The sequence below is a fragment of the Pungitius pungitius genome, chromosome 14 (assembly GCF_949316345.1).
Source record: "Pungitius pungitius chromosome 14, fPunPun2.1, whole genome shotgun sequence".
NCBI lineage: Eukaryota > Metazoa > Chordata > Actinopteri > Perciformes > Gasterosteidae > Pungitius > Pungitius pungitius.
This window is the reverse complement of record NC_084913.1, coordinates 5,242,371-5,259,941: the sequence shown is the minus strand read 5'-3', so window position 1 is coordinate 5,259,941 and position 17,571 is coordinate 5,242,371. Positions and strand designations below refer to the sequence as shown.

General features: G+C 47.5%; 1 protein-coding gene across 1 annotated transcript; it reads left to right on the top strand.

Annotated features, from left to right (window-relative positions):
- Positions 1 to 1,070: 1,070 nt before the first annotated feature.
- Positions 1,071 to 16,748, top strand: kiz (kizuna centrosomal protein). Its single transcript, XM_062557402.1, has 13 exons — positions 1,071 to 1,318; positions 1,723 to 1,785; positions 2,618 to 2,780; positions 4,042 to 4,116; positions 5,398 to 5,977; positions 6,065 to 6,269; positions 9,061 to 9,195; positions 9,918 to 10,082; positions 11,001 to 11,154; positions 13,215 to 13,395; positions 13,875 to 13,937; positions 15,336 to 15,446; positions 15,798 to 16,748. The coding sequence occupies exons 1-13, from the start codon at positions 1,071 to 1,073 to the stop codon at positions 15,869 to 15,871; spliced, it is 2,217 nt and encodes a 738-aa protein (XP_062413386.1). The 3' UTR covers positions 15,872 to 16,748.
- The last annotated feature ends 823 nt before the right edge of the window (positions 16,749 to 17,571 follow it).

Below are 17,571 nucleotides of genomic sequence, written 5' to 3'. Positions count from 1 at the left end.
TATTTTTGGAGCAATCTCTCTCATGTTGCCGCTGCACCTCGATGAGTTTTTCTGCCTGAGACGCAGAATACGGGGGGGGGGGGGAGCATGGCGAGTAAACGGTGTTTGTGAATGTCATCTAAATTTGTGAACCACGATCTGCTGGGAATAATCACCGACGCGCGGTATGACATTCGACAAAGGTTGATCACCGGCATCGACCTCAGCCGAGCTCGGCTGGAACGGCGGTGCTACAAGCCCCCGTTTTCTTCGTCACCCCCAAAAAGAGACAGCCTTTCAGCGCCAACGCGGCACAAACAAAAAGCCTGGCCACAATATCAATTATACATGCAGGAGGCAAACAAGGGGATTTATTTCACAACAAATAGCCTCATGGAGGGATGCTGAATGGGGCCTATTAGCATTAGAAAGGGACAACAAAACTCCCAAGTTCAACAGCTAAAGAGCAATTTGATGGGACTGGAATTGGGGGAAATTGCTTGATTAGGGTGTGCATTCGGATGGGGCTGTCAAGTTGTGAATCCCGGCAAGGATCCGTAGTGTTGTCCCTTTAAACAAACTGACACACCGGCTGCAGTCCAAACGCATGACATTTATGGCAACTGTCAGTGGTGAACTTTGATAATGTAAGAAAAGATCAGGGGGTGATACAGCATCCATTATGAGACATTCATCTGTATCTGATTAGAGGAAAAGGGGGGAGGGGTGGGGGGGGGGGGGGTGGGGGGGCTTGTCAAATGCAGATAAAGTCAGCCGTTTAGTGGCTGGTATTTAGATCTAGAATTGCAGACATTTTGTTGTAAGCAAACAAGTGGGGTGTTCTGTTGCACGTGGTCCCGTTTAATCCCCAAGGCATCGTTTACGCTTAATTTTAATTAACCTTGGTAAACAAAACACTATTGAGCATACAGAAGGGACCGTTAAAACATGTTTTAAAAAGGCTGTTTGAGTAAAGTTGTTTCCAAAAGAACGAGTTTTTCTTACCGTTGTCTCGACCTTTTATTTTAGTTTTTTCTACTCTTTTTACTTTTGTGACAGCGGGAAGAATTACTTGTTAAACGGATAAACCGATGTACGGATGGAGGGGGGGGGGATCTCATACGTCCTCGCAACACGTGCTCTCTATGTTTATCAGCAGGGGATTCTGGGAAGCGGTGGTCATGGTAACCATGGTAAACACCGGCCGTCTTCCTCCACCTCCTTTTCCCCGTCGCGGGTCCGGAGCCGCGCCAAAGCGGACGGAAACTGCGAACATGGCTCTCAGCGCTGACAAGTATTATGAAAAGATAGCCGCGATACAACAAAACATGCATAAAAGGTGAGTTGGCCTTCTTTTCCGTGGACCGCGGACTCGAGTTATGATCTCAACCGCCCGGGCAGCCTCTTCCTGCCGCTTCCCTACGAGGACGGAACAGGCTAGCTACTCAAGCTAACCTGCCGGGCTAGTGTGGGTTCCTTTGGACGCGATTTTTAACCGGCAGCAGTAGTCACGGCTGAGGTTGTTGTCGCGTGTGGATGAGTGGACAGCTGACCCGAAAACGTTAGCGTCCACATATTAGCCAGCCTCCACCTGAGAAACCAAGGCTCGCGCTTGTTTCGACGGAGTTAGCATTTGCTAATTCGTGCAGCATATCAACATTGACTTACGCATGTACTGTTAGCTAACGTCGGTATTGTGCACTCACGTTATGAACATACGGTCTGGCTTGTTTATGTGTGCAGGGAGAGACGCAGGCTGGAGCTGGAGAGAGAACTCTTTGCTTTCTCCAGATCCGATAACAGAATGTGAGTTATACAGATGCTCTGTATATCAATATTGTTCTAACCATACCTTGTTCTTAAAGTTTGACTTGCAGTTTGCCTGTTTTGTTTGTTTCCTAAATGCACATATATTCATATATTTTATGAGTATGAATTGGAAGTTTTCTTCATTTGAAACAAGCACTGATATTGCTCTGAATATATGAATATATATATATATATATATATATATATATATATATATATATATATATATGTATATATACACAACATCACTAGTGTGTGTGTGTGTGTGTGTGTGTGCGTGTGCGTGTGAGAGTTTTTACACTTTACTCACATGAACAGGAAGAGGAGAACAAATCTTGTATCTATCTAAAAAAGACTTGTATCTGGTCTTTTCAAGTTCACATTATGAATAGGGCAACCGTTGGGTTTCTCTTGCAGTTGTTCTGGGGGGGTTGAAGGTCAAAGAGAATCAATAGTGTGCCTTCACAAGTCGCGTGTTGCAAATAGATGTTTATATATATATATATATATATATATATACGCAACATCACTAGTGTGTGTGTGTGTGTGTGTGTGTTTGGAAAAAAAGAGTGTTTGAGTGTGTGCAAGTGATACAAGCACATTCCACCTTTTTAGACGTAAGCTGAATAGCCTGTTTTCATTGTAAATTGATTCTCATAAATAAAAATGTGCCAGGTCAAAACAGCTGATAGATAGGAGAGTTGAGAATGAGATTTAATTCTAAAACATATTGTGCTTAACCTTCTTCCTCTGAAAAGTTTGGCTCTTAGTTCTTGACAATGTTCCAAGATAATATTTCTTTGTAATAATAGTTCTCCACCGCCTTCAGCTCACAGATAAAGCGTTCCAGACTGCACAGTTATCTCAAGGAAATCTGTGACAGGGGAGCACGAGCAAAAATGAGAAACCTTGAGCTTCTGAGAGATGTGGAGAGCATAGAAATTAGCATGAAGGAATATAGTCGTGACCATTGTCCCCTGCAACAACAAAAGGTAAGACGCACACACACACACGCACACATACACACACAGAAACGCAATTCAAATTGCTCAATGGAGTAGTTTTTCTAATTATGGTGTTTCATTAAGAGCTATTTGAACAAACACCCTAACCCACAAGGTTAATTCAAGTTTAGCAAATTGTTCTTCTCTCTAAAATATTTTATTACATTTAATTACTGAAATAACAAATTATAATCAGACTATTTTACTTGAGAATATGAACAATAAACCCACAAACCTACAATCAATTTTGAAGAATGTATATTCACTATTACAGTACGTGTATGTGTGTGCATATTTGCCTTAATGCCGTGCTGTCATTTATTACAGAGTAGTGATATTTGCTCGCAATTGCTTGATGTGACAACAGTAAACACTCAAACTGTGCAATTTATCACAACAGGCAAATAAACGAGGGAGAAAACAATGAGCCAGTGAGATTATCACTTAAAACTCAACGACAGTGCTTGACAGCTTAATATCAAATTAACAAAATTGGCTAATTATGACTCGCCGAGTTAATTGCCCAATATAGAGACTCTGAAGTGCTGCAGAGGTTTAGACATTCTCTCCCCTCAAGCAGTTGGTTTATTTCCTCTTCATGAGTCCTACATGTTAGTAGTTATTTTGGTGGTCCTGTTGCCTTTTTGTCACCACGAATTTTGTTCGAAATGTTTTTTCGTGCAATGAAAAACACAAGTTGTCACATGTGGACTGTAGGCGCACAATGTTTGTTAGTGTTGGTTAACATTTATACACAAGAGTGGGCGAATGCAAATTTACCAAAGCTGCCTTTTTTTTTTTTTAATTGTCTGCTTCTGTAAACCGCCGTTTGTTTTTATGAAACGGTCTGCCACGTTTGAGCTAATCCAAGTGCCCTTCAAATGGCCATTAGTTTTTTTTTTTTTTTTTTAATTGGAGTCGGGATTAAGGCGGTAAGTTCGTCTGTGGCCGGTCAGATAAATGTTAAAGGGTGTCAGCGGCTACACAGAGGACGCTCACTCGAGAGAACCCGTTGTGATTGACTGATGCTTGATGCTGTCAACCTTTTTGCTTTCATACGCCTTTACGCCACGTGCAGAAAATGTGCTACAACATAATCGCAGAATTATAACAGACGGACGCTGGTATTTGCATGAAGAGTGAGTTTGCCCGTCACACGTCAGTTAAATATTATGTCTATCTTTCTGTCATTTTGCTTCTCTTATCTTACTCTTATCTCTTTATCATTCTGTCTTTACGTCTCTTACAGGCTGACGTTTTGAAAAAGATTTCCAGATTTACGGAAGCAAAGAAGAATATGGCGAAAGGGCTTAATGCAGATAAGGTAATGCAAACATATTAAAGACAAACTATTAGTATGGTAATAAGAAAAGCTTTCATGATTTGTACATCGTGTCCTTTACACGGGTCAAACCTTCTTTATTGTGCGGCCTGTGTTGTGATTGTGTGTATTTTTACAAATACTTTTCATGGTTGAAAAATACAACTTCCTTTAAAAAAAAAGTTTCATGTTGGATCCTTCTTATTTTGACATGTTTATATGGTTTACGCAAATCTCAGTTAAATCGAGCTATGTTCGAGTTGTAGAGTAAGAAAGGCAAGTAGACATTATGCCTGGTAAATCTGTAGAGGAGTCTACATTTAAACTGTGTATCTGCAATAGCACAGGTGTCTAATCCCAGCTGGTGCATCTGTACAAGCGATGTAGTTCAAGTCCATAGCCGCTTTCTCCCTTCACTTAAAGCAGTTAAAGCTCTTTTAGATGAAATGTCTAAGACATCTCATAATAACTTGGAGCATGCTGTCTAGAGCAGTCACTTGTAACTGTGTGCAAAACCCCCGTCAGCCTGTCGATATTGTAATGAGCAAAATGGTACCGTCACTCCATTATGCATACAGGCCATTGGCTGGCAGTGTGCATGTCCCTCAGGCTGCAGCATTCATTAAGGGAAGCTTACCGGGCTGAAAGCTGGAGACAGATGATAACGGGATATGATTTTCATATTTAATACATTCCTTGGAAGAGCACACGCGTGCCGCAGATTGATAGAAGAATCAATTGCTACTTTAGTGAAACACTTTCTACTTTGCCCTGCAGCTACCGATGGAATCACTCAGCCAAGAAATTAACTTTTCCTCTTTTTTTTTTTTTTTTTTTTACCTACTTTGTGGATCTGCTGGGCAGGCTGCATGGTTTACAGTGAATGTTATTAAGCAGCTAACTGTTTGGTATTTAAGACGCTTATCAGAAAAGAAACAGAAGCCATGCTTTTTGTTATTACGTTTGGAGGGAGGCATTTTTGCCCCCCCCCCCCCACTCCTCCTCTTCCCCCCCCCTCCCTTGGTGACATTGCAGACATGAATCAAAACTTGTCTAAAGGATTTCTAATAACATGAAAAGTTAAAACAGTGATCCTGAGACGTGCTTCTGAAAGATGCTGTGAAAAGAATTCTGACCTTGGCCCAAATAAGGCTCATTCGAAATTTGTAAAGTGGATGGTTAACATACTTGAGCTGAATTTATTTCAAAATGGGCTTATTGAACCAGCAAGACATTATTAAGTCTTTGAAGACATTTTTATGTTATTTTCCCCCATACTTGCAGGACGAAGCCACGTCTGGGCAGTTCCAGGACAGCCCCCTCTCTCCCCCAGCCGAGGATTTTAAAAAACCGCCAGCGGCGATTTTTACGGGCCACCCGACCTCCAGAGGGTCTGACGCTGAAGCTGGCACCACAAGTGTACACTCACACCAAGCGTTGCATCGTTCGCCCAATCGCAGCATGCACTCCGGCGAACGTCTACCAAGTGGCCTTTTGAAGGACTTCAGAGTTGGCGCGGAGGATGCCGCCGGCAGCCGAGCACATTTATCAGATGACATTTCAGGCTCAGACGACTCCCCCGACGGCTGCCATTTGAGTGACAAGCGCGAAGGAGCGACGGCTCTTCCGTCCACCCGTGCCCCAACGGGCGCCACCGGCCGGGCGCCTTTCGCCAGCGACGATGAACAGGAGCCGGCGACCCCGACGCGGCCCGAGGAGAGCCTGAGAGCTGAGGGTTCCCCTGCAGGACGCAGTGACTCCCGAGAGGGGGCTCATCGGCCCCCCGCGACGGAAGGCGGGGAGCCGGGTCGCTGCCATTCCGTGCCTCGGACCACTTTTGGAACCGGCGCTCAGGACGCACCAGGTTCGCCTTCGCCGTTCCTCGCCGATTACTTTGCAACGTCATTTTACCTGCCGTTACTGAACTACAGTGAACCGTGTTCACATGCAGGCGGACGCGGGAGCGTCGGCAGCCCGAGCTCCGACGTGCTGTCGTCAGAGAGCCCCGTGAGTGACCTGTCCATTTCGCTGACACAATCTGAGCTGGAGGAGGATCCGCCGGAGGGCGCGGCACCTGGGGCGCCCGCCGATCGCAACCGGCGCCGCGCCGAATCGCTCCCCCGGTCAGACGGCGAATCCTCGGCTCCGCCGGAGAGGTACGGCATGTGTGGCCTTCTGTACGTTGTCGTCTGGGGAACGCTGACACCAGCCGCCTCGTGGCGACCCACTTCTCCGAGGGCGCGCAGTGCAGTCAGTGGGTTTCTCTCTCTCTCTCTCTCTCTTAGCCCCCATAAGATTTAAAGTTAGGCAAGCTGAGGAAGGAGAATGTTCTGCACAGGCGCGCCGAAGCACCCGGCGCTGTTGGCGAGACGACACAGTCCTCGCCGAACCGTCACGTCAGAAGCTGACAGAGGGGATTGTGGGAGTCACGGGTCCGTGCTTGCTCTGGCTCCGAGGCGGCAGCGGTGCTGGCAGTGATGCATCTCACAGGGAGAGCTCAGGATCTGTCACCAACAATATTGCCATAATCCAAGATAATGCTGTAACAGAGCAATTTTCTGCTTGAGAGACCTCAGGAAGTGCCCAATGGAGGAGGAAATTTGTGGCACCATAGAGTGTTCTGGAGGGTGGGCATGTGGACAGCACTTACAGGCACAAATCCTTAGCGGAATGATGGCCTCTGAGTTGAAGGATAATTTTGGATGGGGGTTAGAGCCACAGAAAATCCTGTGTCAATGTTTGTGCCCAAAGCGTCTGCCTGTTCCCTAGAATACGTCGCATTTCATGAACAGGACCTCTGATGTCCTTGAAAAAGCAGAGAAAACATCTCTTTGTTATGTATATTTGTTCCTTTTTATCACGGGGGTCTTATTTATTTGGTATTGTACGGCCTTGGATTATGTACATTATGTTTATTTTTCGCTTATGTGCCCAGCATTCTCACAATGATGCTGTTCAAAATAATTATATTTTATGTAACGCATTTTTTCAAGTGCGACGTGAGGACGATGTTCAAAAAAAAACATAGCGGCACTTTATTTTCCCTGCGGTCGTGTCGGACGCATGCGTTTCTGTGTGGTCTGCTATACTGTTCATGGCGTGACCTCAAGAGGAGCTGCAGTTAGCCGGGGAGACGATGGAGGGGGGGGGGGGGGGGGCTGCAGCTTTCATTGTTAACACGAAGGGCTTCTGTGTGTGAGGAGAAAACCAGAGGCTTTTGATGTAAAGCTCAGAGAGCATCCCGGCTCCATCCTCCCTCTCTCTCTCTCTCTCTCTCTCTCTTAAGGTTAGAGTTTGTAGCGCTCCCTCCATTCAGCTCACAGTCAGGAAAAACAAGCCTTGGCAATTCATTAGATTATCCCATTATATTTCTCCTCCAGCATGGCCGGGGTGAGTGAGGGTACATGACTGAAATATCCTCCCAGGTTTTTTTTTTTTTTTCTTCTTCTTCCAGACTCATCATAAAGGCCCCGCTGTGTCTTGCTCTCAAATAAGTCGTCCCTGAACTGCAGGACGGTTCTGCCTCATTTGTTGCAGAGCGCCGTACAAAAAAAAGAAAAGAAAAAGAAATCCAGTTTATGTCCACAGACGGAATGTAAGCCATATAGGCTTGAAAGTGAATTCGATGGTTTGCAGTGCCACCAGGGAGTTACTTAGATTATTTATTTATTAGAAGACATAGAGCACTTTGTAAGCTGTGTCCTCACCGTGTGGTGGGACATACCCCTGCACTCAAAAGCCTTCTCGCTGGTGGTATTTTTCCGGTTCCTTTGTGCCATATCCGCTGCCTGTGGCAGCAAGGGGAGATCTTTTTGACACCAATCACACAACAACGAGAGCATTCCGCGTGGCAAGTTACACCGGAGCCAGTACTGTACACCGTGGACCAATACGCAGTACTACGGCAAGCCGTCTAGAGTGAGGTGGGGGGGGGGGGGGGACCTTGACACGAAAGCCGGCGACGACACAATGAAAGGGGAGAGTGTTTTTGCAGGAAAAACACAAACTAATTCACTTTCTCCCTCTCCAGAGGTCTCTTATTGAAGAGCGTCGACAAATAAAGTGGAAAGAGAAAGATGAATATTTCAAGGCCAATGCTGGTGATAAGGGAGAGGGGGGGGGGGGGGGGGGGGGAAGAGAGAAGAAAAAAAGAAACGATGTAAGCTTCTGTGCTACTTCAGTCTCACTGAAGAGGACTTAGCGCGGACGGATTGCACACTACAGAATGTCATGGATATTATTCAAGCTGCCAGCTTAATCAGGATGTTACCAGGAAACAACCTGCAAAAAAGAGGGAGCGATTGTTTGCTGACCCTTAACCCGGGAGCCCATTACAGATTGTCATAAATTCTTTTTGGCCCCTTTTATGTAGGGGGGCTCAGGATCTCTCGGCTCGGGGTTTTTTTTTTTTATGGGGAGAGTTGAATGAGGGCCACCCAGAGCTTAATGCGCAAGAACGAGATGAATTCCCAATATCCACACGCATCGGGCATCCATTTCTCATTTTGCAGCCGCACACAGGACCGCATTAGGGTGTAAATCTCTAACCAAAAGTGCATTTTCAGCGCCCCCCCCCCCTTTCTTTGGAACCTTTTATTTTTCTATCCACATGAGACGATGGTGAGCGTGTAACATAGTTTGTGATATTTATATTTATATAACACTTCATCGGCAGGCAGCGACATGTGGCGCCATCGATGTGCTTTGATCAGTTTTAGACCCGTCATGCGAAGGTACCATTCTTATGGTCCGATTCCTCCAGCAGTCCTTGAGTACTGTACCTCAAGGAAATTGCCTGGAAAAACGCATCACCGGTTTTTTAGGTCAAATTGAATCCTTTTTTTTCTTCTTCTTTCCCCCCCTCCCCTCCCCCAACCTCGGAGTAATCGATCACTTGGCCTCCACCTGTGTTCCCTTTCAACGCGTTAATGGGCAACATGTATTTAGTCTCTGCCAGGAAGGACTCTTCCGTCTGCTAGACGCCATCGAAGGACGCCTCGGCCCCGGCGGCGGCGGCGGCGGGCGGGCCGGCGTGTACGCCGAGGCTTCGATCGACGGAGGGCGACTCGGTAGAATTATCAGGTACGCCCCTCCTGTATTTTTCCGCCCTACTTCCTACAATCTCATCTCTCCGACCCGCTAAAACGAAGCGCTGCGTGTGTTGGTTTGAGGGCCGCGGAGCCGCTTGTGCAGACGGGGGGAAAACATATTATCCTTCTGCCGAGGGCTCTCACTTTAGATGAAGTGTCGTCGCTAAACGTGCACACGTCTTTATTTCTGAGGGGGGCTTTGAAACACGTGGGATTGTTCTGGTAACCGCCATGTTGAATTGTTATTGGGAGTCAGGGAGATGAAGGATGGAGAATGTGTTTCATTAAAACTGGGCTTATTTTTCATAAGCCTTTTATATTTTACAGCATGATTAATTCACCATAATTGGGGGGGTTCTTGTAGTAAAGTAGGGATAAATGTCTGGAAAATGAAAGCTGCGCTTTCCTTTTTAAACCCAGTTTACACGCGTCCCTTTCTATGCAAACACGAGCGCCGTAAATGATGCCAACAGGATCTTCGCGCGGGGTGAGGGTGGCCGTCTTTCTGTCGTGACCCTCGGACTAACGTCGAGTCTTGCTGTGATATTATGTGAGCAAGTGTGCTTGTGCATTGGTGTGTGTATGATCATGTGTGTGTGTGTGTGTGTGTGTGTGTGAAGTGTGAGCAGCTGCTGGATGTACTCCATGTGCTCCTGACCCGCCTGAGCCCAGGGCTCCATGGCAATAGCTGACTGCTCTCTATATATTGGGCAGCCTTTGTAACCGCGGAGCGGCCCTGAATGACGAGGACCTTGAAGCATGTGGAGCAGTCGTCCTTCATGGGCTTCAGAGGTTGTCATGGAGCACGGCGAAGGGCTGCCTGCTACCGGAGGATCTAGTGGGGGCTCACCGGTCCAGCACTGAGCCTAATGAAATAAGGTAAGGCCTCCTGGTTTCTTTTGAAGCCAAAACCGACTGATGTAAGGTTTATTTTTTTTTATTTTTCTACTGCTTAAGGAAACTTGGGATTGTGGGGTTGTAATTCACGGGTGTCTAACTGCAACCACTGCGACGCCAGGACAAAAGATCAGTTCAGCATAATACATGGTGCGTTTTGTTCCATTGTCTCATAACGAGAGCAATCGAGAGCACAAAATAGCTCTGAAAGCTACGGGGGTTCAACAAACCTTTCCACCCACCCCCCAGACATCTCTCATTCATATTTCAGAATATATATATCCCCCCCCCCCCCCCCCCCGCGCTACGAGTTCGTAGTCTCCACCGTTCCACACATGTAAAGGTCATCTTGGGTGTCACCTCCTGCGGTCACGCGGGTGAATGTCATGAGTAAATTAAAACGCCCTATCTGTTACTTCCAGTCCTTTTTGGATAATGAGGAGTTCTTCTCGGGAGGAGCCAAATCCACGCTCTGCTTCACCACTCTATTGATTTTGACGGAGACCTTCCTGGCGACGAACTCCATCCAGAGAAGCACATCTAGCAGTGTGCGGATGCTCGCTGGCTCTTTGACCTTTTTTTTTTTTTTTATCTAGGTTTCAACCGGGTGCTGTGTTGCTGTGTGTCTATTCAGTGTTTAACCGCCATTCACTGGTTTTCTATCTCTTCTGAAGTGGAAAGACGGACTGGCGTGCGGCCTTTTGAAAAACCCTCATGGAAAAGAATATATATATAATATAATATTCACGGTCAGATCTGTGAGCCGTCTCTCACAATCAAAGCATCCCTCATCGTAAAGGAGGTGTAAGTCGTAACGTATTTACAGATGTCACGCTGTGTGTTCAGTGAGACAGCCTCTCTCTCTCTCCCTCACCCCCAACGCCCCCGCCCTCGCCACAGCGCCGGCCTCCCTCCCGACGCCGCTCGGCTGTGGGATCGCTGGTTCAAGCACGCCCTTCTGCTGAAGGAGCGCCGTGTCCTCAGCACCGAGCGCCTGGTCCAGCTGTTCACGCCGCTGCTGCTGCTGGAGCGCGATGCCACCTACAGCCACCAGGTAGCGTCGGAGGCACGCACACCGCCACACAGACAGGAGGTCATGCGCTTGCATTTGCTGACACACACACACACACATATACAGTATATGACTGCAGTGGCAGGCCTCCCTTGTTTCCCCCCCTCCCCTCCCTCTTTTCTCCAAAAAGGGCTTTTTGTTTCCTTGCATGTTTTTTTTATTTCATCGTTTTTAAAGAGCGCTGTAGTTGGTACCGAGTGCGCTCTTTGTGTCTCGCGTTTGAAACCAAGCCCCGGCTGCCGACCCATCAGATTGCTCCACACGCTGACCCAGACAGAAGGGAGACCCTGACCCATGCGCTAATCGCAAATTACAGCCTCTGCTTGGCTTCTTTCATCTCACGTGGCGTATTCATGTGAGAAACACTTGCTTTTAATTTGGCATTAGCCAAAAGTATATAGCCATCAGCTGGGTCCGATTGAATGAGGGAGCCATTGGGAACCTCTCCACAAAGGACAAGATTATTTTAGATTTCCCTCTTGTTGACCTTGTGCAGTTCAATTGAACAAGGAAACAAATTGCAATTCATAGTCGAACCCAAAATATAGAGAGATTTGTGAGGAATACCCACTTTTTACATTTTTTTTTTTTTTTTTTAGTGTTCCATTCTATCTGCAGGGCGTAATCATATAGACGTTGTTATTTTCTGCGGACTCATTCTTGTGGCTTGGGGTCCTGCTCCTGTGTCAGCGGGGGCAAAGAGGGAGACTGTAGAGCCACTTGAAAATATGAACCAACAAAGGGAACAGAGACGCGGCCATCTACATCATTTTGTGCAAGTGCATCGGGAAAAGCCTGAGTGAAAATCTTCCTCCCCCCCCCCCCCCCTTATCTCTCTCAATCCATCTACTCCATCTATTTCCCTGTCCCTGCCTCTATTTCTCAATCTCTCCCTTTTTATTTTTCTCTCTCTCTCGCTCCTCACCCCCCCCCCCACACAACAGCTTACTCCCCTTTCACAAGAGCAAACAGAAATTTCCATTCACGCAATGCCACACAGCCTGGCCACCCCGACAAATGGGAGCATGCAGCTCGCATGCACACACTCAAAGGGGTCCTTTGAATATTCAAGTGCTAACAGTTGCATTCATTGATATTTAAAATGCACTGCATCCGCGAAAGCCCTCAACCTACGGTACATTTGACTAAATCTAAAAAAAAGAAATAAAAAAAAAGAACAAAGGCCGATATCGGGGACAAGGATCGAGACAGTTTTTATTGTGCTGCGACATCAAATACCAAGTGGCAAGCCCCGATTGGCATGTGTTTGCCTCTCCTCCCCTCAAGCAAAATGAAAGCCTGTACATTGTGAGTCTTCGTTACGACCTACTGATAACAACTTACAACGTACTTAAAGTTTGCCACTGTCAAAATCCTCCTGATCATCCCCTCCCTATTAGTGCTCATTAAAAGTTGCAAATGGCCATCTGAGGCTGAGAGGCAGTCTTTGATCACGAAAGAGAGATGATGATGGCAGGATTTGATAGGGGGGAGGGAAAAAGGGGAGAGAAAGGAATTCGGTGTGTGTGTGTGTGGCATCTCCCTGGTCCTCATCTCCCAGAGCAGATCATCTTAATTGTGTATCCTCATCTCCCCAGAGATAAAAAAAAAATGAGCTGGAGAGGGAAGAAGAGAGCAGTTTGTCTCAATTCTCGCAGCCAAGAGGGAAGCTATCTGGAACGTGTTGCACATTAACGCCAGGGTGATTGCATTCTTTAGGCTCTTCTCTAATCTCATGGATGACAAGAGAGGGAGGAAAAAAAAAAAAAAAAAAACGTCGGATTGAGAGCGAGAACGAATGTGTGCGAAATAACCTTTTTTTTTCTTTTTTGTTAAACGAGTGAGAGAGAATTTGAAGTCATTTCCCCCCCACCTCCCCGCCCCCCCGACGCATGAACCGTCACGGCGGCTCGCACCTCTGCGCGAGCAGCCGTGGCCAAAAGCAAATGACTTGCCTAATCGGCGGGGGAGTTCAATTTGAACACTTCCTTCACAAAACGGGGAACAATTAAGAGTGTGGTTTTAATTTGTGCCGCTCACAGGCCAAAGTGCTGCTGAGGACACTCGTGTCCCGGTCCAGTGAGGAGTGCCCCTCAGCGGGGGACGAGAGTGACTTGTCTTCTTCGTGTGGTCCTCCTCCTCCTCCTCCTCCTCCTCCTCCTCCCCTCCTGGCTGACGGCGAGGCGGAGCCCGCCAGGCCGGACCGGAAGCCACCAATCCAAGGTTATTGAAGATTCTTAGTATCCACGTAAGCATGAATTGGGGTTATTTGTCACTGAGAAATGGCTTCATTGTTGAGCGGTAAAGGGGGAAAAAAGAAAAAAAAAACTAACCCTCCCCTCAGCAAGTGTTTGGTCACAGTTGCCAATGGAAATTTCACAATGTCCGTCTTTGCACAGTTAAATGAAACAAGGCCATTAACGGTAACAAGTGTAGGCTTCTGCTAGTTTATTTTATTGTTTTGGTGACACCTCGCCGGAGAACTAAAACTTTGCTTTTATGAAAGAAATCAATTTTGCCGCAGAGCTTTAAAAACATATATATATATTATTAATCCCTCCCGGTCCAGTTTTCCTTCAGGCTTCTATTCAGAGCAAAAGAAAGACCCCCCCCCCCCCCCCCCCCCCCCCATTCCCATTGCTATTCCGAGACTCCCGTCCTTCCTGCCACTGCTTCTCACTGTGCGCTTCCCTTTCTTGCAGAACTACAAAGTAGTGAAGAGGACAGCCAGGACGAAAGCCCTGTGGAAAGTGTTCCTATTAGAGGTAAAAAGGCATCGCCGGTGCCCCAGCATTCACACTGTCCTTATGTTGTGGTTTGTTTTCTTCCCACTGCACTGAATAATGGGCTCTTTTACACAATGGCTGAGGCAGGAGATGATCAAGGTGAATCCGGGGTCAGAGTACCACCTGAAGGGCTGGGCTAGTTCTCTCTAATTATCTCCCGAGAAAACACTGGCGACGTTCTCAGCTCGGCCCCCGAGGCATCCCCCGGAAAAAAAAGTTGATAATTCTCCGGCCCGGCGTAATGCGCCGGCTGTAATTGTCAGGACGGCGGGGTGGGGAGCAAAAGAGATCTGACGTGGGTTTTCTCATTATCTTTACAAACAATGCTCGGGAACGGCTGGACTTGAAAAATACTAGATGTGAAGGCATCCCGGGAGCAGCTGCCCCCTAAAGCCGCACCTCTGAAATGCAAAGCGACCCCGGTGTGACCCACGGCGCGCTGCGGTTTCCTGCGGGGCGTTTCATGTGCCCGCATCCCTAAGGTGCACAGCCAGCGACATGAGTCCAGTTTCCAATCACTGCACCTTAATCAAAAGAGCCATCGCCATTAAAAAAAGAAAAGAAAAAGGAAAAATATGACCAAAGATTTTTTTGGGGGGGGGGGGAGGGTTTGCTGCAGTGAGCGACATCAATGTCACCATCAAATACCATGACCTTGGAACCGATAGTAATTGCCAATGCATGCATGTAATGTATTTTTTTTTTTTTTTTACCCTTCATGACTGCATGTAAAAGCAATGGCTGTATGACGTGCTGTGGGTGGAACGGCACTTAAATATCCTATTTTCTGACAACTTTGACTGAAAATGGCCCTCTTACTATGAAACCAAGCAAAGCATGTCAGGACGTGGTCATTCAAGAGCACAATTCTTCAGTCTCCTTTTGATGTAATACGCGTCTTCCAGCAACATCACTGAGTCGACGGTCCCTTTTTATTGCGTACCCCTGCTCCAGTTTTAGTTTTTTTATACTGTCTCTTTGCTCCTCTCGAGTATGACACCTTACTTTAGTGTGGCGGGAAGTAATTATGAGTGTTTTTAAAACAGAAAATCAATCATTGCCTTCCTGGTAGGGGACGCTGAGATAATGTGAGATGCTGATTGCCGTCTCATGGAAACTGTTGCTACATACTGTTGGCTAGAATCAACAGCTAAGCTGATTGAGCACAGTGCCCCCCCCACCTCTCCCCCCTCTCTCCCTCTCTCCGCTCGGCAGTGACACCAAAATACTCGGCTACTGAAGCGTGTTGTCTCATCAAACACTGAAGCCTCTGAAAGTTGGAAACCTGGGTTTTAAGCAAATATTTGTCCCTGACTTTTTTCTTTTTTTCCTTTTTCTTTTTCTTCTGTGTGTGTGTGTGTGTGTGTCCCTGAACAGAGACAAAAGCTTATCGGTTACTTAAACAATCAGCCATGCAGGAAAGGCTGCAGAGTTCTGAAGAGGAGGAGGAGGAGGAGGAGGAGGAGGAGGAGGAGGATGGCCTCTCAGGTGAGGGATGCGAACCACTCTACCAGGCAACTAGCGAGCAACGGGCGCCTAACCATCGGTCAACACTGGCCATATGTTCTCACACAAGGACATCACAGCAGGAGCACATTGTTTCTGTCCTCGCTTGTAAGCTAAAAGACGTCAGCCCAGGGTTTTTTTTTTTCCACCTTGTTGTCTCGGCTCCCATTTTTTATCAATGACTCGCTTGGACACGACACGCAACGTGACGAGACTTTAGCCCTCGTCGGCTTCACCATAGATTTCTGTTCATGTGCATTGCAGATTAGCTTGTGGTGAGATGTCCCAATCAAATGGTTTTATCTGGCCCTGTTTGCTCTTTTTTTTTTTAAGGAATAAATCACGGCTATGAAGAGGACCTGGGGAGGGCCAAACGCTCCTCACATCAAGACCCTTACCCTCGGTAAGAACATTGTTATTATTCAACGGGCCACAGGAAATGGGCCACCAGACACCAAAGTGGTTGATGTACATTTGCATGACCGCTCTCATAATTCCCTGTTCATTTCCATAAGATCAAGGGGGCGCCACCCATTAACTCGCTTACAAAGACAAAAGGCCCCTAAAGCCCCTCTCACTCGCTGCTTTGCTGGCGTCAGCCCGGGTTTCACAAATAAATAAATAAATAAATAAAACGCGGAAAAATAAACCAGAGTCATAATCTCACTGTTGTCGTCCGAATGGCGAGCGGATCGCGCCGAGGGGAGATTTAGGGACGACCGCTTTCGGGAGCAACGAGACTCGAGTGTTGACAAGGACAAGCGTCCTCGTCTCGAAACCGCCATTTAGGCGCCTGAAATCAGAGCCCTGGAGTGGGTCGGGAAAAGAAGACGTAATGATGAATAGCTCGGTAGCTTGGCTACATTTGAATACCGACGCGACTTCATCAAGTCCGCGGCGGCCCCGAACGCGGGTCCTCGGAGCGCCTCTTCACCGCCGAAACCCAACCGGCAGCCGCGGTAATGGCTGGGTAAACGTTATGAGGAATAATCTCCTCTGATTTCATGTGATTACCCGGGCGCCACGCCGACACCAGGGGCTGATGTCTGCGTCTCTCTCCCCGGGCCCGGGCAAGCAGGCGCACCCCCCCCCCCGGTCTGCCTATTAGCCCCGGTGGAAGGGCCTTAATGGGGCTGGATCCATTGTGGCCCTTCGTCTGCCACACAGCAGCCCCAGTGACCACCCCTCTTTAATAAACATGAGTCAATCTCAGCACCAGACCCCTTCTCAGGTGGCGCCCGTCCTTGCGTGGAAGGCCCGCGTTATATTTGATTAAACACAATTTGCGGGAGTTGGGGGGGGGGGGGGGGGGAACTAAAAATCAGAAAATTTGACGACACCTCGTCAGAACCGGGATGCACGGGTTCTCTATACGTTTTGGACCTCACCGGGATGAGGGAGCAGGCAGCGGCCATGACCATCATCCGTTTGATCGTGTTTTTGCGCGATTCCGCTGGATGCTCAGATTTGAGCATTCCACTTACCGCAGTCACTTCTTGCGCCTTGCTGCGTCCACGAGAGGTCTGGAAGCGTTTGAGCAGAAGCGGGGACACTGCAGCGTGCCCTTCTCCCGCTTCTCTCTCTCTCACACACACACACCCCACACTAACCCTCCACCCTCAGCCAACCCGCCCGACACACACACCCTACTTGTTAATTATTTGCTTTATTTTGTCAGCGAGCTGATGAGTGACATCAAAAGGGTTAGGGATGGAGCTGGGCTGGAAATCCAGAAATGGCTTCCTCTCTGTTGTCTTAGACAATAATTATGATTTGCCCGTTAAGCCTGGACCACAGCAGAGGGATTGTAGTTTAAAGCAGAGGCTTTGGTGCAAAAAATGCATTTATAGCCCTTTGTGAGGCTCCTCATTATGTGTGGGCCCGATTCATTAAGTAATTGGTTTGCAGTTGTTTACATGAGTATTAAGGCCTTCTATTCAGGGCCTTTGAGAGATACATTGTGCAAATGTTGCATGTTATGAATGCAGAATGAGAGGCGGGGGGCCAGTCCCATTGGCCAAACACTGCACTCGGCTGAAAAGCGAGAGAAAGGCACTGGGTGCTGCTTTGCATAGCAATGACTAGGGCCTTAATAAGCTTTACAGAT

What these genes read in the sequence shown, in the direction of transcription:
- kiz (XM_062557402.1), top strand. Translation starts at nt 1,071, where the DNA reads ATGTACGGATGGAGGGGGGGGGGATCTCATACGTCCTCGCAACACGTG. An exon ending in CGGCGCTCAGGACGCACCAG is followed by an intron (nt 5,978 to 6,064) that starts GTTCGCCTTCGC and finishes GTTCACATGCAG; the next exon opens with GCGGACGCGGGAGCGTCGGC. An exon ending in TCCTCGGCTCCGCCGGAGAG is followed by an intron (nt 6,270 to 9,060) that starts GTACGGCATGTG and finishes ACATGTATTTAG; the next exon opens with TCTCTGCCAGGAAGGACTCT.